At 53.5% G+C, this 15,259-nt stretch overlaps 1 protein-coding gene across 5 annotated transcripts in view; it reads right to left on the bottom strand.

Annotated features, from left to right (window-relative positions):
* The window catches only part of Hvcn1 (hydrogen voltage gated channel 1), a 34,265-nt gene that overhangs the window by 13,577 nt on the left and 5,429 nt on the right, over positions 1-15,259 (bottom strand). For 3 of the 5 annotated variants that reach the window (XM_013503673.1, XM_013503672.1, XM_013503674.1), the window contains exons 2-3: positions 14,953-15,038; positions 10,538-10,577 (exon numbers count right to left, since the gene is read on the bottom strand). In XM_013503673.1, the coding sequence (XP_013359127.1) occupies positions 10,538-10,558 (21 nt within the window). In that variant the 5' untranslated portion in view covers positions 10,559-10,577; positions 14,953-15,038. Of the gene's footprint in view, positions 1-4,214; positions 4,376-10,537; positions 10,578-14,952; positions 15,039-15,071 lie in introns of those variants that run through there. The other 2 variants (XM_005403162.2, XM_005403163.2) reach the window with 2 other exon arrangements.

The following is a 15,259-nucleotide window of genomic DNA, read 5'->3' on the forward strand; positions in this document are numbered from 1 at the left end:
AGTAAGGGCTACCTTAGACTCACCCCAACAAGGCTTTAAAGACCCCTGAAATGATCAAGCTGATCCCCAAGTACATTAACTGTCTGTTGGAAGAACACTCAAAGCCCTTAGGAAGGTAAGTAACGTAGCTTCAACAACATAGAATTCATATTGTCCAGCATGCAATAAAAATTACTAGACAGACACAGATGCAAAAAAAGTGACCCATCATCAGTCAGCAAAAGACACAGTGGGCCCAGGTAACGGAACGGGCCAACAAAGATTTGAAAATAGTTGTTACAAATTTATTAAGATTTTAAGGAAAACGCGTACTTAATGAGAAACAGAGAAATGGAAACTCAAAGATGTAAATGGTTTCTCTAGAGCTAAAAAATGCATGTGTGAAATGAAAAGTCACTTGATAGGCTTAACAGCTGATAAGATACTGCAGAAGAAAAGATCAGTGCACTTAAAGACAGAGCAATAGGAAATATCAAGTGGAGAAAAAAATGGCTGTAAGAAAAAACTGAACAGCTGGGTGTGGTGTACATACCTGTAATCCCGGCAGTTGGGAGACTGAAGGAGGAGGAGGACTGGCTAGAGTTCAAGGCTACCCTCAGCTATACAGCAAGACCCTGTCTCAAAAAACCCAACCAAAACAAATACATAAAACAAACAACCAGAGCCTCAGCAACAATAACAAGTGATGCACATATAAGTGCCTATAGAATTGGAAGGAGATGACCAGGAGATTAAGGAAAAAAAATTTTAAAAATGGCTGAAAACTGCCTGAATTTTATGGGAAAACATAACATGTAGGTGCAAAGCTCAGTGAGCTCCAAGCAGATTACCCCTAGATACACACAAAAGAATGCAGTGAGCTGGGCGCGGTGGCACACACACCTGTGATCCTGGCTGGCTGGGAGGCTGAGGCAGGAGGACTGCAGGTTCAAGCCCGGCCTGGGGAACTTAGCAACCTAGTGAGACGGGTGTCAAAACTTTTAAAAGAGCAAGGATGTAGCTCAGTGTCAGGGCCCTGGGTTCAATCCCCAGTATAACCAAAACAAACAATAAAAACCTCAAAATAAAAACAAAAAACACAGAAAATACCAAATTCATGACAGTGAAATTGATGATAGTCATTCCCTCAGGGGTGTAGGAGTAGGAGTAAAAATGTAGTAAGTGTACTTGAACAGTATCTGTAATATCTGAAAAATATCTCTTTAAATTACCAAAAGATTTTATAAAAATATGACAAAATGTTAACAGCTGCCAATTCAGGTTGATAATTTCGTAAGTATTTGATAGTGTTTTATTCTTTTACATTTTTCAAAGTAAAATTTAAGAAAATCTTCACCTTTGGTGCAAGCTCAGATTTAATTTTTTTTTGCTTGGTAGGTAGTAGGGATTGAACCCAGGGCCTCACACCATACTGCATCCTCAGACCGTTTTGTTGTTGTTAGTTTGAGGTGAGACAGAGTCTCACCAAGTTGCCCAGGCTGGCTTGAACTTGCAACCCTCCTGCCTCTGCCTCCTGAGAAGCTGGGACCATAGGCATGCACCCCTGTGCCTAGCTAAGCTCAGATGTCTCTCAGGGTGGCTTTTACAAGCTCAGAGAAGGCTATGGCTCAAAGAGGTTACTGGCTCTGATCCCCCTGTTCTTTCTGAAGTCTTCCAAGCTCCATAGTTGATCAGAGAACACTCTCTGTCTCAGAAGCCTCCCATGCCCCTAACCGCTTTGAGTAAGCACCAGGGGAAGTCCCTGCAGGGCAGGCTGAGGGAGGCATGTGCAGGGCTGGTGCTCCCAAGTGGGTCACCTAGGAATCTGGGCTCCAGGTCACCTCCCTGCCTGGTCTCCACACCATCTGGGTACCTTGGAAGCCCCAGATTTGAGAGTCCCCCAGATGCTGAGCAGCCCAAGGGTGCTTATGACCCTCACATAACCTGATAACACCTGAATTCTACTTCCGTCCTCCTGCCAGGGTCCTGGCCTGTCTCTGTCCCTCTCCTCACCGCCACAATTATTTCCTTCTCGGCCACCGTCCAGTCCGTACTTTTGTCCTCCAAAGGCCAGGACCTCGTTGTGACATACACAGCCCCGAGGAGCTTGGCCTCTCCCGCTCACAGCCTGCTATGTAGTTTAGGCTGGTTTTGAACTCAAAATGCAGCCCAGGCTGGCCTCCAACTCACGGCAATCCTGCTGCTTCAGCCTCCCAAGAGCTGAGATTATATACCCAGCTTATTCCACCTTCTTTACTCTTCCAAAGCTCTCGCTGCAATTTCCAATTAGAAATGGCTCAGGGCCAGGGATATAGCTCAGTGGCACAGTACCTGCATGGCAAACATGAGGTCACGAGTTCGATTCCCAGTACCAAGAGAAAAAAAGAATAGAAATGGCTTTGTGCCCAGTATTACTTTTCCTTGCTGGCATTGAAGCTCCAATAGGGCAGGGCCTGAATACCAAGTCACATGTGACATCTGACCCCCAGAAGCCCCTGCATTCCTGTCTGCCAAGGACACTGGACCCTGGCCCCCCACCCAGGCCACGGTTTCCCCCGGAAACGCCTGAGCCCTTTCTCAGCACGGTGGCAGTCTGGGTTTCTTTGCAAAAACCACATTTCTACTTTACAGGAGAGGAAAGTTTTTCTTTCTGAAACCGTGTGACCAGTAAAAGAAGCAACTTTTAGTAATTTGGGATGAAAATATTTGTGGCACCCAGCAGAGCAGAAAATAATTCTGGTTTTAAGTCAACACTCTGTCACGCCAGCAGCAGCAAAGCTCCAGAGAGGGGTCCGGAAGCAGTGGGGCCCTGGCTGCCGCCCTCCTCTGGTGGGAAGACGACTGGGGGTCACCCAGCCCCTCCACGCCAGCCTGCAGCAGCCCCCTCGGGCTGGCTCCACCACCCCTTCAGTGTCGAAGTCTGCTTCCCCTCCCCTCTCCCCCCTCCCCTCCTCTCTTACACCTTCCGCCCAAGGTACTGCATTTTTCTGCTCAGCTGCCACAACCTGGCACTGTGACCCCGGACTTCTCAGTCCCATGAACTGAGTGATGACAAGTCTTCTGCGCCTCTGTTATTCTGTCACTTGCAGCTACTCCAGTAGAGTCGCTGAGGGGGACTCTATGGCCCCTGCGTGAATTCCTGCCTTGCTGCTCCCGCCTCAGCCTGAGGCTCTCAGAGCTCACCTTCTGGTCCCAAAGCCCAGCACCTTGAGTAGGGCCTGTGTGGCCAGAGCACCCCCTGACACACTGACTCCTGCAGCTTTGGTCTCGCCTCCCAGTCCCTCTTGGGACCCCGACCCTGACCTTGTCCTCAGTCTGGGGATCCCCCCACCTCCTCTGGGGGTGCTGGGAGTAAACCCAGGGCCTTCACACTGGGCTAAGGCCCCCGTCCTTTTTCATTTTGGGACAGGGTCCTGCTCAGTTGCCAGGTTGACCAGGCTGGGTTTGAACCCGTGGCCCTGCCAGCCTCCTGCCGTGCTGGAAGTAGCCGTGCACCCCCGCCCGTATTCAGTGCTGCCCACATTCACGTCCAAGTCTGCTCCCGGTGCCTGAGATCCACCAGCCCGTCAGCTTGCTGTGACCCACACTGGCATCGCTCCCCACTCCCTCCACGTCCCGCTAGGGCATGGCGCCGTGTGCATCCTCCTCTCCAGGCCGTGCTGGCTCCGCCTGCCCTGCCCACGGTCGCAGGATGCTTCGGAACTCTTGCTTCCCAGGCGCCAGTCTCCTCCTGGGCCTCCTTCTTCCTGGTCCTCCCTGCCTCTGCCTCACTAGTGATACCCAACGCCCCGTGGTTCCAGAGTGTACCACACTCTCTCACTCGGGACCCCATGGTCTAGAGCACCCTCTGCCTCTCACGCTATATATCCTCCAGGGCTTAGGCCTACATGTTTCTTCTTATCTTCCCTTTTGCTGGGGATTGAACCCAGGGCCTTGTAGATGCCAGGTAAGCTCTCTACTATTATGCTACATCCTAGCCCTTTTTAATATTTTATTTATTTGTTTATTTATTTATCTTTTTGAGACAGGGTCTCGCTGTGCAGTTCAGGCTGGCCTTGAGCTCACTTGGTAGCCCAGGCTGGTCTCAAATTCACAACTATCCTCCCGCCTCAGCCTCCCGAGTGCTGGGATTACAGGCGTGTGCCACCACGCCTGGCCCTTTTTTATATTTTTGAGACAAAAATCTCTATCCTGTGCACCTCTGCTGGCTTTGGCCTAGACATCGCCTTCCTTACCTGCCCCCCGCTGGGTCTCCCTCGGCACATACACGGTGCCATCACTCCTCCATATTGTCCGCGTTCTGTGCTGAAGGTGGTGGGGCTCACACAGACCTTCCTCCCTCAGCCACAGGGAGGGGCCCAGTAAGAATTTAACAAACAAATGAACAGAACTGCTGCTGGCCCTCCAAGTAAACGTGACAGGTGTTACACAAATGGCTAGCTGCTGCTCATGCGACAAAAGCAGGCCTACAAGGGGTGGGGAAAGAGATTCCCCTGAATGGCTATTTTTACAGGCTCCAAGCCGGCATCCGCGGGTTGGGGGAGTCCCTATCTCGGCCACCCGACAATCGCAGACAAAGGCTTAGAAATTCAGCCAACTGCCAATTCCCAGGGCCCGGTGCCCCTCCAGTCCCTATTTCCCTGTTCCCTTCCAGAGCTATTTTGGGGGACTTGATTTGCTTCTTAACCACCACCCTCACCACCAAACTCTAGCAAGACACAAGAGCAGCAGCAGCTACTGTGACCGATGCTTCTGTTACGATTATTGTGTCACACAAGCACACTGCTCACCTTCTTTCCATGTGTGATTGCAGGTGGCCTCCCAACCGTGGGCCGAGGCTGAGGCCAGCTCGTGTAGGGCGGGCGGAACGCCTCGAGCTCTCCCCTCCATCCTCAAGGGCCGCGTATCCCACCTGGACCCTGGGAGAGGTGCGTCCAGAGACTGCACGCCGCAGATGGTGTGGGATACAGCTTGGGGAGAGCACTGGCCTAAGTCATATCGGGTCACAAACCAATGGCAGGTGGTAGGCAAGGGAGGTAGACACTCGTACAGACCACAGGAGGACAGGGTAACAGAGTGTCCCCTCTATGGGAGGACCATGAGGCAGGCTCACGTACTTACACACACGCGCGCACACACACACATATATGTGGGCTTCCCCTGAAATCCTGCACTCAAGCAATCCTGATCTTCCTGCCTTGGCCTCCCCAGTAGCTGGGACTATACATGCGTACTACCATATTCAGCTTCTTCTGTGGCTTGAAAAAAGTTTTTCTTGTTTGTTTTTTGAGACAAGAACTCCCTATGTAGTTCAGGCTGGCTTTGAACTTACTATGTAGCCCAGGTTGGCCTCAAACTCTAGGTGATCCTTCTGCCTCAGCCTTCTGAGTGCTGATGTTAGGGGCGTGTTCTACCACACCCAGATGAAAACATGTCTGAGTGTGTCTGACATGCCAGGTGTAGAAGTACAAGTAGGGATCGACCTTAAACCAGCTTCTACCAAAATCTAAAATGTCCTTATTAAAAAAAAAAGTCTTTATCGTTTGACCTGACAAGAGTCACACACATGTGTGCTTCTACTTGCTGGATCTTGCTATACTAGCCCCAAGTCAGAAACAAGCTCAAAGCCTGTCACCCAACACACCATGCAGGGTCACGCTGCAGAGCCCTGCGCGGCCATGCAGGAGCCCGGGGACCTGTAGGCACCGGCATAGACAGCTGTCCCTGGTAAGGACACTTCCCCACCCAGACCGTCGGTATAAACAGCGTTGTTCGTGCCGGACTCCTGCCTCCTTTGGACAGCCAGCGTACGTGACAGCCCCCAATAGAACCTGTGGGTGATGAGCCCCCTGGGGGCCTCCCTGTCACCAACACTTCACACATCACTGCTCGCTGCAGGAGGGACCAAGCAGACCCTGGAGAGCTCTGGAAGCTTGCTCCCTGCTTCCTATGGCCTCATCCCATATGTCTCTTCTCTTTCACTAAATTTTATCTGTATCCTTCAGCTGCAATAATCCTCACCCTGCCATGAGTACACATATATGTGGGGGCCCCGGGAGCTTCCTGCTGAAGCCCTAAACCTGGGTTTGGGGACCTCGACATATTCCTGTTTTTAAAACTCTTCCTTGGATTCCCGTTGTTCTTAAAAAATGAAGAACCAGACACCTTCCGGAGGCTGCCTCTGTTCTGCACGCTGGGGCTCTGCTGATCTGGCCTCATCTCCTACCTCTCCCTACTCTGGCCATGCTGTCTCCAGCCATTCAGGCTTCACGGTAGCCAGGCTCCTCCAGCCACAGGGCCTTTGCACATGCAGGTTCTCCATGATGCCCCTGCCATCTATCTTCTCTTTCCTTCCTTCACTTCACTTCCCCTCCCTTCCTTCCTTCCTTCCTTCCTTCCTTCCTTCCTTCCTTCCTTCCTTCCTTCCTCCTTCCTTCTGGCCCCTCTCAAGCATCCCAGCTCAGGCGGGCTGGCCAGGCCTCCCCACTACTCGCTCACCACCCCTACAGTCCTGGGGAGTTGTGTCACCCCTGAGCCCCCTGGAGCGCAGGCTGGGCAGGTCCCGCTCACGCCGTGACCCCTGTGCCTAGCAGACCACCGGCTCCCACAGTGCACACTAGGGGACAGAACGAGCCCCTCGGCGGAGCTCTGCTCTGCTCTTAGGGACTCAGGGGCCACCTGCCCGGGCCTCCCTTCCCCCACAGGGCTGTGTTCTGAGGAATGCCTATTTTTAAGATCAGGGAAGTCTTTAAATAAGCGTAGAAATTGTTCCTTCTCTAGGGTGGGGAGGAAGTTTGAGGTTCATGAAAACAAACCCAGAGCCGGCTGACTGGCTCCGGCAGGAGGGGTGCTGCGCATGGGCCGAGAAGCCTACCTGGTGGCCCAGTGCCCCCAGAGCTGTGCTCCTCAACCTCCTTTCCCTCCTCCTCCGAAGGGCAGCTGCCAACCTGGCAGCGTGAGCGTGAAGCCATGTTTGCAGGGTGGAAAGTGTGCACCTGCAGTTATAGCAGCTCTGGGCAGAGCCCGTGATACAGTGCAACCACCCCATGCAGTGGGGGCCGAACCATCTCCATGCGCCCGTGAAGTAACCGGGAACAGAAAGGCCAAGTGGCGAAGCCCAGGTCACACAGCCCAAGAGAAACTCCAGCCTGGCTTCCCCCTTCCTCCCGGACCCCCTGTGAATACACCTAGTCCTGCGCTGTTCTGGCTTCATGGTAGCTCTCAGGCTCCAGCCGCACAATGGAATCGCCTGGAGGGGTTTTTTTGTTTGTTTTTGGTACCGGGAATCAAACTCAGGACCTTGTGCTTGCCAGGGAGGTGCTGTGCTATACATACTATACATATATGTGCTATATAGCTCCAGGAGGAGCTATATCCTGGCCCCCTGGAGGGTCTTGAACCGCTCCTGGACTTGGAGATCCTGATCTAGCTGGCCGTGATGTGCTGATGGCAGCGTGCTACGTAGGAACCGCCAGGCAAAAGGTGCCAAAGGGCTACAGACAACTAAGCACACCCGGCTGCAGGCTGGCACATGCCGCTAGGAATAAGCTCACCTGATGGGCCACAAAGCCAGCTTCTCTCGAGAGCGAGAGCACGGCCCCGTACCACAGGCAACTCTGTGTCTTTCTCCAGCTACTTCTATGCACCAGACTTGTGCCTCCTCTATGGCTGCGGGGGTGGCTGTCGCCAAGCACCCTGCCAAGGCCTTGGAGGGTAGAGTCTCCTTTAATCCGCACTGCTCTGTGCCTGGTGCTGGTGTTCTGTTGTACAGAGAAGGGAGACTGAGGCTTGGAGCTGGACTTGGGCGAGGGCAGGTGTCAACAGTGGGCTGAGGCCCTCTCCGGGGAACTGGCTACCGCGAATCCTCTGACCCCTTTATCAGTGTGTCCTACCACACAGCTCTTCTGTCTCAAAAAGTAGGAGTGCTCTAAAGCAAACAAGTTTTTTTTTTTTTTTTTTTGTCTTTTTGAGACAGGGTCTCACTATGCAGTTCAGGCTGGCCTTGAGCTCACTTTGTAGCCCAGGCTTGTCTCGAACTCGCAACAATCCTCCTGCCTCAGCCTCCCAAGTGCTGGGATTACAGGCGAGCGCCACCACGCCCGGCTGCGAACAAGCTTTTGAAAGCACAATGAACTTGACAAGGGTCAAAAGAACATGTTCTCTGACCAGGAAGAGGCCAGGTGCCACCCGTCTTCCCAGGCCCCCGGCAATGCCATCACCTGTGCGGTGACAGGCAGCCTCCTACCCCCCCCACCCCCCGCCCCCATTCCCTACAGTGTCCTTGGGAGGTTGTGTATTCCAGGTGCTGCTTCTGTTGCATTTCCCGAGTTCCAGTACAGGCCTGGCCGAGGAACCCTCTGCACCCCTGCCTGCTTCCTTCAGACTCCTGGGGCACCCCCTTACCTGCTGTCATGTACCCCAGGAAACAGACCCGCATCCCACATCCATTTCTTTTACTGTTGTACTAGTGAGAAATGTGAGCAAAAGAAGGGAAGCGCATCCCTAACGGTCCCGACACACCCAGCTCCTCCAGCATCTGTCTGCCTCTCAGCTGTATCTTCTGGGTTACAGACAGCACAGACAAGTCGGTCGCTTCCCCCCCAGCTGCAGGCCTCACACTTACCCCTCTTCGTGGCCAACACACTTTCCCAGATGGTCTTACTGTTACATTTTGATTGCTTCTCACATTCGGCGTCTTTTATCGCCCATTCTAAAACCACACCTTCACATCTCTGAAAGGTGCGTGTGTCCTTCAATGGGCCTGTTCCGGTGTTGTGTTATTTTATCTCACCAAGTACTTTACAGTACGTGAAATTACAGTGCATCCGCGACAAATGGCGTCTCCCATCCAATGTGCTCAGAAACCTAGTGCCATAAATTGGCCTTTTTTTTTGCAGTACTGGGTTTGACCCCCGAGTCTCAGCTTACGCACGCTAGGCAAGCACCCTGCCACTACGCTGCACCCTCACCCTCTGCCCTTATTTATTTATTCTGACAGGATCCTGCTAAGTTGCTAAATTTTTTTTTTTTTTTTAGACAGTCTCACCATGCAGTTCAGGCTGGCCTTGAGCTCACTTTGTAGCCCAGGCTGGTCTTAAACTCACAATGATCCTCCTGCCTCAGCCTTCCAAGTGCTGGGATTACAGGTGTGCGCCACCACGCCTGGCTAAGTTGCCAAATTACAGGCTGGGCTCGAACTTGTGATCCTCCTGCCTCATAGTTTTTATTTTTATGAATTGTTTCTTTTTTTTTTTTTTTTTTTCTGGTACCAGGAATAGAACTCACGACCTTGTGCTTGCCAGGTACGCGCTTTGCCACTGAGCTAAATCCCCAGCCCTGAATTGTTTCTTTTCTTATTTGTTAGATAACAAGGCTTCCCTGTGAACCTTTTCAGGATTCTGGATACAAACTGTCAATTTTTTTCCAGGACAGCTGCAGGGGCTGACCCAGTCCTGTGACAGTACTCCATCCACGCAAGTATGCTGGGGTCCACAGGTAACCAGCAGCCAGCCTTTCCATCTGCCCTGTGGTTGCCTGGTTTAATAGGGAACTGCAAAACAAGGACCTGTCTGTACTATTTCTATCTGCCTTTCTTCGAAACAAACTCTCTTACTAACAATGCCTGGACCCCATGGAGCACCAGGCTCACCGGGCGAGGACATCCAAGCTCTGCGGACTCTGCCCCACCCACACTGTTGCTGCCTTGGGTGCCTCCCCTCGCCCCGCAGGCCCACCCTGGCTGGGCCCGCAGAACCTTGACATGAACACAGAGGGGAAGCCAACACTTCCTCTCCACCTTGCCACCTGTGCCCCCCGAGAGACCAGCACCCCAAAGGGCAGTGCTTATCAGCCCTGCTCCAGAAGCTGCACAATATAGGCAGCAAAACCTTTGCTTTGCTTTGCTTTGCTTTGGAGTTAGGCCGGGCGGAAATCCTGCTTCTGCCACTTTTAGCCATGGGGTCCTCAGCGAGTGGCTCTAGCTCCCCGCACCAGAGTTTCTTTAGCTATAAAAGCGAGTGGTCAGGAAAAGCCCCCATGGGTTCCAGACTGGCTGGTGCTGGGAGACCACTGTCTCATCCTTTCCACAGTCCTTCAGGAAAGGGGTGGTAAATACCCTTTGCATCACCTTCCACATAAGGAAACTGAGGCTCAGATTGGTGAAGGGCATGGCTTTGTGGCCTGTGTTTATTAAGATGCAAAGCTAGGAGTTGATTACCAGGCTACGTGGAGAGTTTGTGAAGCGCTTCCCTAGCTTTTCACATCTGTGACCTTGGAAAGGGCACCAATACCCTTGACAGGGTTTTCTCCCTGTCCGACAGGAATCATCTAACATAATCACTTTCTTCTTTTTTTTTTTTTTGAGACAGGGTCTCACTATGCAGTTCAGGTTGGCCTTGAGCTCATTTTGTAGCCCAGGCTGGTCTCAAACTCACAACAATCCTCCTGCCTCAGCCTCCTGAGTGCTGGGATTACAGGTGTGCGCCACCACGCCCGGCCACAATCACCTTCTTGAAGCTGGGAGGACTTTTGAGGCTGCTGGACACCAGAAGCAACTTACCTTTTCATCACCAGATGCCATTTTCCTGCTGCCTCTGGATCTGGAACAGAAAAAAACATTCGTCAGATCTGTCCTCCTGCTGTGATCCTCTGAATAGGTGCTCAGCAATCTTGGCTTATGGATTAGTTATAAATTAGTTTTAACAGTGTCTGAAAAAGTATAAAGCCAGGACACATGATGCACACCTGTAACCCCAGCACTTGGGAGGCTGAGGCAGGATGGTCACCTCAAGTTCGGAGGCCATACGCAGTTCAGGGCCAGCCTAAACTACATAGGGAGACCCTGTCTCAAAAAAAAAAAAAAAAGTGAAACAGCATAAAGCTCAGAAGTGGGGATACGCCCAAAAGGATGGAAAAAAAGGCACTAACATGAACCTGCTTGATAGCGGCTCCGCTTTTTGGCTACTACGGAGAGTGCACAGCAGAAATACAGCAGCCGAAAGGTAGAAGCAAACCCCACGTCCAGTGCTGGGCGATGGATAAGCAGGGTGTGGCATCTCCAGGCACAAGAAGGGACAAGGCACGGACACAGCTGAGAACACAGATGGGCCTTGAAAATACTACGCTAAGAACAGGCAGCTGCTCACCAAACGTCCCATCTTCTGACCCACACCGACAGAAGATGTCCAGAACAGCAAATCCACGGAGACAGAGAGAAAGTGGACAGATGGCTGCCAGGGGTTGGAGGAAGAGAAGAGCGAGGGGTGGCCGCTTAGTGGGGGTGGTGTTCCTTTGTGGGACAACGAGAACGCTCTGGACCTAGATAAAGGTGATGGCTTGAGGGCTGCACAATACTAGGAAGGTACTAACTGCTACTGGGTTACAAGCTTTTAAGTGGCTCATTGTACGCTCTGTGAATTTCACTCCCATTTCAAAAGACAGAAAGACAGCCACTGCATGACAGCTGGGGCTGCTCTGAAAGGCAGAAACCAGCTAAACGTCCATCCATGGAGTCTGCTGCGCTCAGCAGACGGACATCTGAGCAGCGAGACACTAGTGCTCCCCAACCTTTTTTTTGCGGGGGCAAGGGGACAGGGAATCGAACTCAGGACCTTGCACTTGCCAGGCAGGCGCTGTGGCACTAAGCTACATCCCCGGCCCCTCAATCTTCATCTGCAGATATAGGAAAGTAAAAGAAAAACTCTGTTACAATGCAGTGTGTGCTGGACGACCCATCTATGTTTAAAAGAAAATACTATCAGAAAAGCAAAGTCTGTAAGGATAGCCAAGCTCTTCACAGTGGGTATCCTTGGGAGAAAAGGGAGTGATCTGGGCGTGGGGGATGGGTGACTGCCTTCCTTCTCTTTGCTTCCGGAAAGTCTGAACTTCTACAATGACTATGTGTTACTTTTTAAAATTATTTTTAACGTAAGTGACACATGCATGGAGTAAAAAATTTAACTACTACAAGATGTACCGTGACAGCACAAGCCCCCTTCCCAGAAGCAGCGACTCCTGCTGGTGCCCCCTGTAGCCTTCTGGGGTATCCTGTGCACATACGTATACACTTTCACTCCCCCTTCCTGTGTTTTTTTTCGTAAACAAATGTGAGCCCACACACTGTTTTGAACCTTGCTTATTCTGTTTAGGGGGTGGTAGGCAGAGTAATTTCCCCCGAAGGCTCCTTAGATGGTGGGGTGGGGATTATCCGGATGGATCCGCTGTCATCAGAGAAGGTTTTCTGATTACTTTTTTTACAGTGCTGGGGATCAAACCCGGGCCCTTGTGCACGACGAGTGAGTGCTGCATGGCTGAGCTACATCCCTACCCTTTTACATTTTTTTTTTTAAATTTTGAGACAGGGTCTCACCAAACTGTCCAGGCTGGCCTCAGACTCGCAATCCTCCTGCCTCAGCCTCCTGAGTAGCAGGGATTACAGGCGTGTACTACCACACCCAGCCAGAAGGGTCTTCATGAGTAGGGGCAGGGGGCCCGGGAGATGTGAGGACAGGAGCAGAGCCGGCAGCAGAGAGAGACAGAAGGTGCTCTGCTGAGGGCTCGAGGATGCAAGAAGGGGCCAACTCGAGCAAGGCCGGCACCTCTAGGAGCTGGCGATGGCGGCAGCTGAGCAGATCCCCCAGCAGCCCCCAGGAGCTGCGCGGCCCAGGCAGCGACTCCCTGTGGAGCAGAGACTGAGTCAGGCTCTACCCCACAGAAGCGGAAGATGATAAACTGGGGTTGTTTTAAGCCGCCGACTGCACATCGCTTGTTCAGCAGCCAGAGGGGTGGTCTGTGCTGTTTTCTAGGCCCGGGCACGTCTCGGGGTGGTGCCCGGCGCCCCCGGAACAGCTGGCCGCGAACATCCAAGCGTCCCCGTCTTTCCTGCCCCGATGCTCCAGCGAGCGACTCCACACACTACCTCGCACATCTTGAGTTATTTTTTACAGTTTATAAAGTAAAATATTACCATGCTGAAAAACTACTCACAAAGACTCAAAAAAAAACAAAAACCTTCTCTTCCCATCACAGTTCCCCGCTGAGGGCGCACGGGACTGTCTGGCAGGTTTCTTGCTGGTTGACAGAGCGGCTGCTGCAGCCCGCGGGGTTTAGCTTCCTTCACCAGCCAGGAAACAGAACCGGCGCACACAGGAAGAGCAGCCAGGCTGGCCGCCCTCAAGCAGCACAGGATTCTAACCTCGCTGCTTCCCCCACTGAATTAGCCAAAACAAATACAAATGCTAAAACGCAATGCTTGTGGGGCTGTTGGGAAACTTACCACCCACGGAATGGGAGGTGATTATTTTAAACAGACATCTAGTAACCAGTGGCAACTGCCTCCGAAGTGAGCACTCCCTGGACTTGAACACTTCTCTTTGGAAAATACATTTCAAAGAAATTATTTGATAGCAAAAAAAATGAAAAAAAAAAAACAGACCATGCATAAGAGGGACAACAGTGTTTACAGCTAAGTTGGATGTCGTGGTGAAACCTGGCACAGTCCCGCTTCAGAGAAGCGCTAAAGAAGGCAGACAGCTGTTAAGAGATGACAGCGCTGCGGTCTGTGTGGGGATGGAGAAAGAGCCCTGTTAAGCAACCAGGAAGGAGAAACGCAGAGCTCGGAGGGCTGGTCTCCTTGCAACTGCACAAAATTATCTGACCAGATTACTAGATTACTAGATGCCGGGCGCTGAGTTCTGGGGAATCCAAGATGAAGAGGAAGGAAAAGGTCGGGCCCTTGGTGGGCTGACTCAGCTGGGAAGATAAACAAGGCAAGGAGAAACATGAAAGGGAGGTCACATCAGCCAGGGCTAAGCCCTGAGATGAAAGAAAACAGAGCCAGGCCCCAGAGCCCTCCTTCAGGGGCGGATCGGGCAGGCTTCTGCGGGAGTGACCTGAGTGTCAGGGGCCAAGTCACAAGGAGGTTGCAAGGAAGCGGGTTCCCGGGAGAAGGAAGAGCGAGCACAGGCTCTGGCAGGGCAAAGGGCTTAGCAGGATGGGCTACTGCTACAGGAGCGGCAGGAGAGCCTCGGAATGACCCCCGGGAGCTCAGGTGTGACAGCTGGCTATGGGGGTTAGGCGGGAGATTTGGGGGTTAGGGTGCAGCAGGGACACCATGCGGGAGCAGCGTGAGGATGGCCTGGATTTGGAGCTCCCAGCGGGGTGCAGTGGCCAGATTCCACAGGGGTCAACTTGCTATTGGCCAAGCAGCAGAGAGACCATGGCTCCACAGTTGTAGGCTGCAGTGGCCGGGACAGGAGGCGTGGGCCACTGCCTGGACTTCCCCTTCTTGCTACACCAGCGTCAGGGGTGGGCGTGGGGTCAGCAGACCAGTTCTGGGATTGTGTAAGTTGTAGCCCTAAGATGTTAAAAGCCCTGTCCTCACCAGCCTTGCCGCTGTGGGGGTCCAGGGGAGAAGCTGCCGCCCCAGCCTGGGGCTCACTCAGGAGGCTTTGAGTTTCTAGCGGGGCTGCACTAGACTCTGATCGCAGAGAGCGCTGGCGCCCTGAGGTTCACAGGGACTGGGGACAGAAGGGTCCTCGGGCGGTGGGCGCCGGCGTGGGAGGGCACCTTGCTAAGCACCTTCCTCAGGGATCCTGGGGGGCAGGGACCACACACAGCCCCTTGGGACAGACAAGGAAACGGAGGCCCGGGAAGGCAAGGTCCCGCGGCCACGCCTGCAAGAGCCCCCGCACGCAGGGAAGTACCCCCTGGAGCAGGGCTGGGCTTCCGGGAGGGGGCTTCCCTCTCTGTCCCGAGTCTCCCCTGGCCCCAAGTCACCACTCCTGGTCCTCTCAGTCACCCCAAGAAGTGGGTACTGCAGGTACGTCCAGGTGAGGGGCCTGCGGCCCCGGGCTCCCTCATGTCAGCCTCCCCCGGGTCACCAGCACCGGCACTACTTGTTACCGGCCTTCTGCCCCGCTGCCGCCTGCGGGGGCGGTGACGGGATAAGGAACGAGGGCCTTGGGCGCCACACACCTGGCTGGCTGCGCGTCCTGGCTCTGCCCCTCTGGCTGCGGCGCCGCGGCCAGCGGCTTGGTCCCTGCGAGTCCCGCTGTCTTCACCTGGACGGGGAGACAAGAAGGCACCGGCCTCACCTGTTGCTGCTCCACCAGGCGGCGCGGGAGCAAGGAGAGGCACCCGGAGCGGGCGAGCACCGGGCGGTCTTCGGGGGTCCCCCGCACCCCGACCCTACCCGGCCCAGGGGCAGGGGCAGGGTCCCGGGAGCCGCCGCCGCCGCGCTAGGAAACACCAGCCCCGAGGACGGGGTGGACCTGCCGGCGCC

This window comes from Chinchilla lanigera, unplaced genomic scaffold, assembly GCF_000276665.1.
Source record: "Chinchilla lanigera isolate Chin_1 unplaced genomic scaffold, ChiLan1.0 scaffold00081, whole genome shotgun sequence".
Taxonomy (NCBI): domain Eukaryota; kingdom Metazoa; phylum Chordata; class Mammalia; order Rodentia; family Chinchillidae; genus Chinchilla; species Chinchilla lanigera.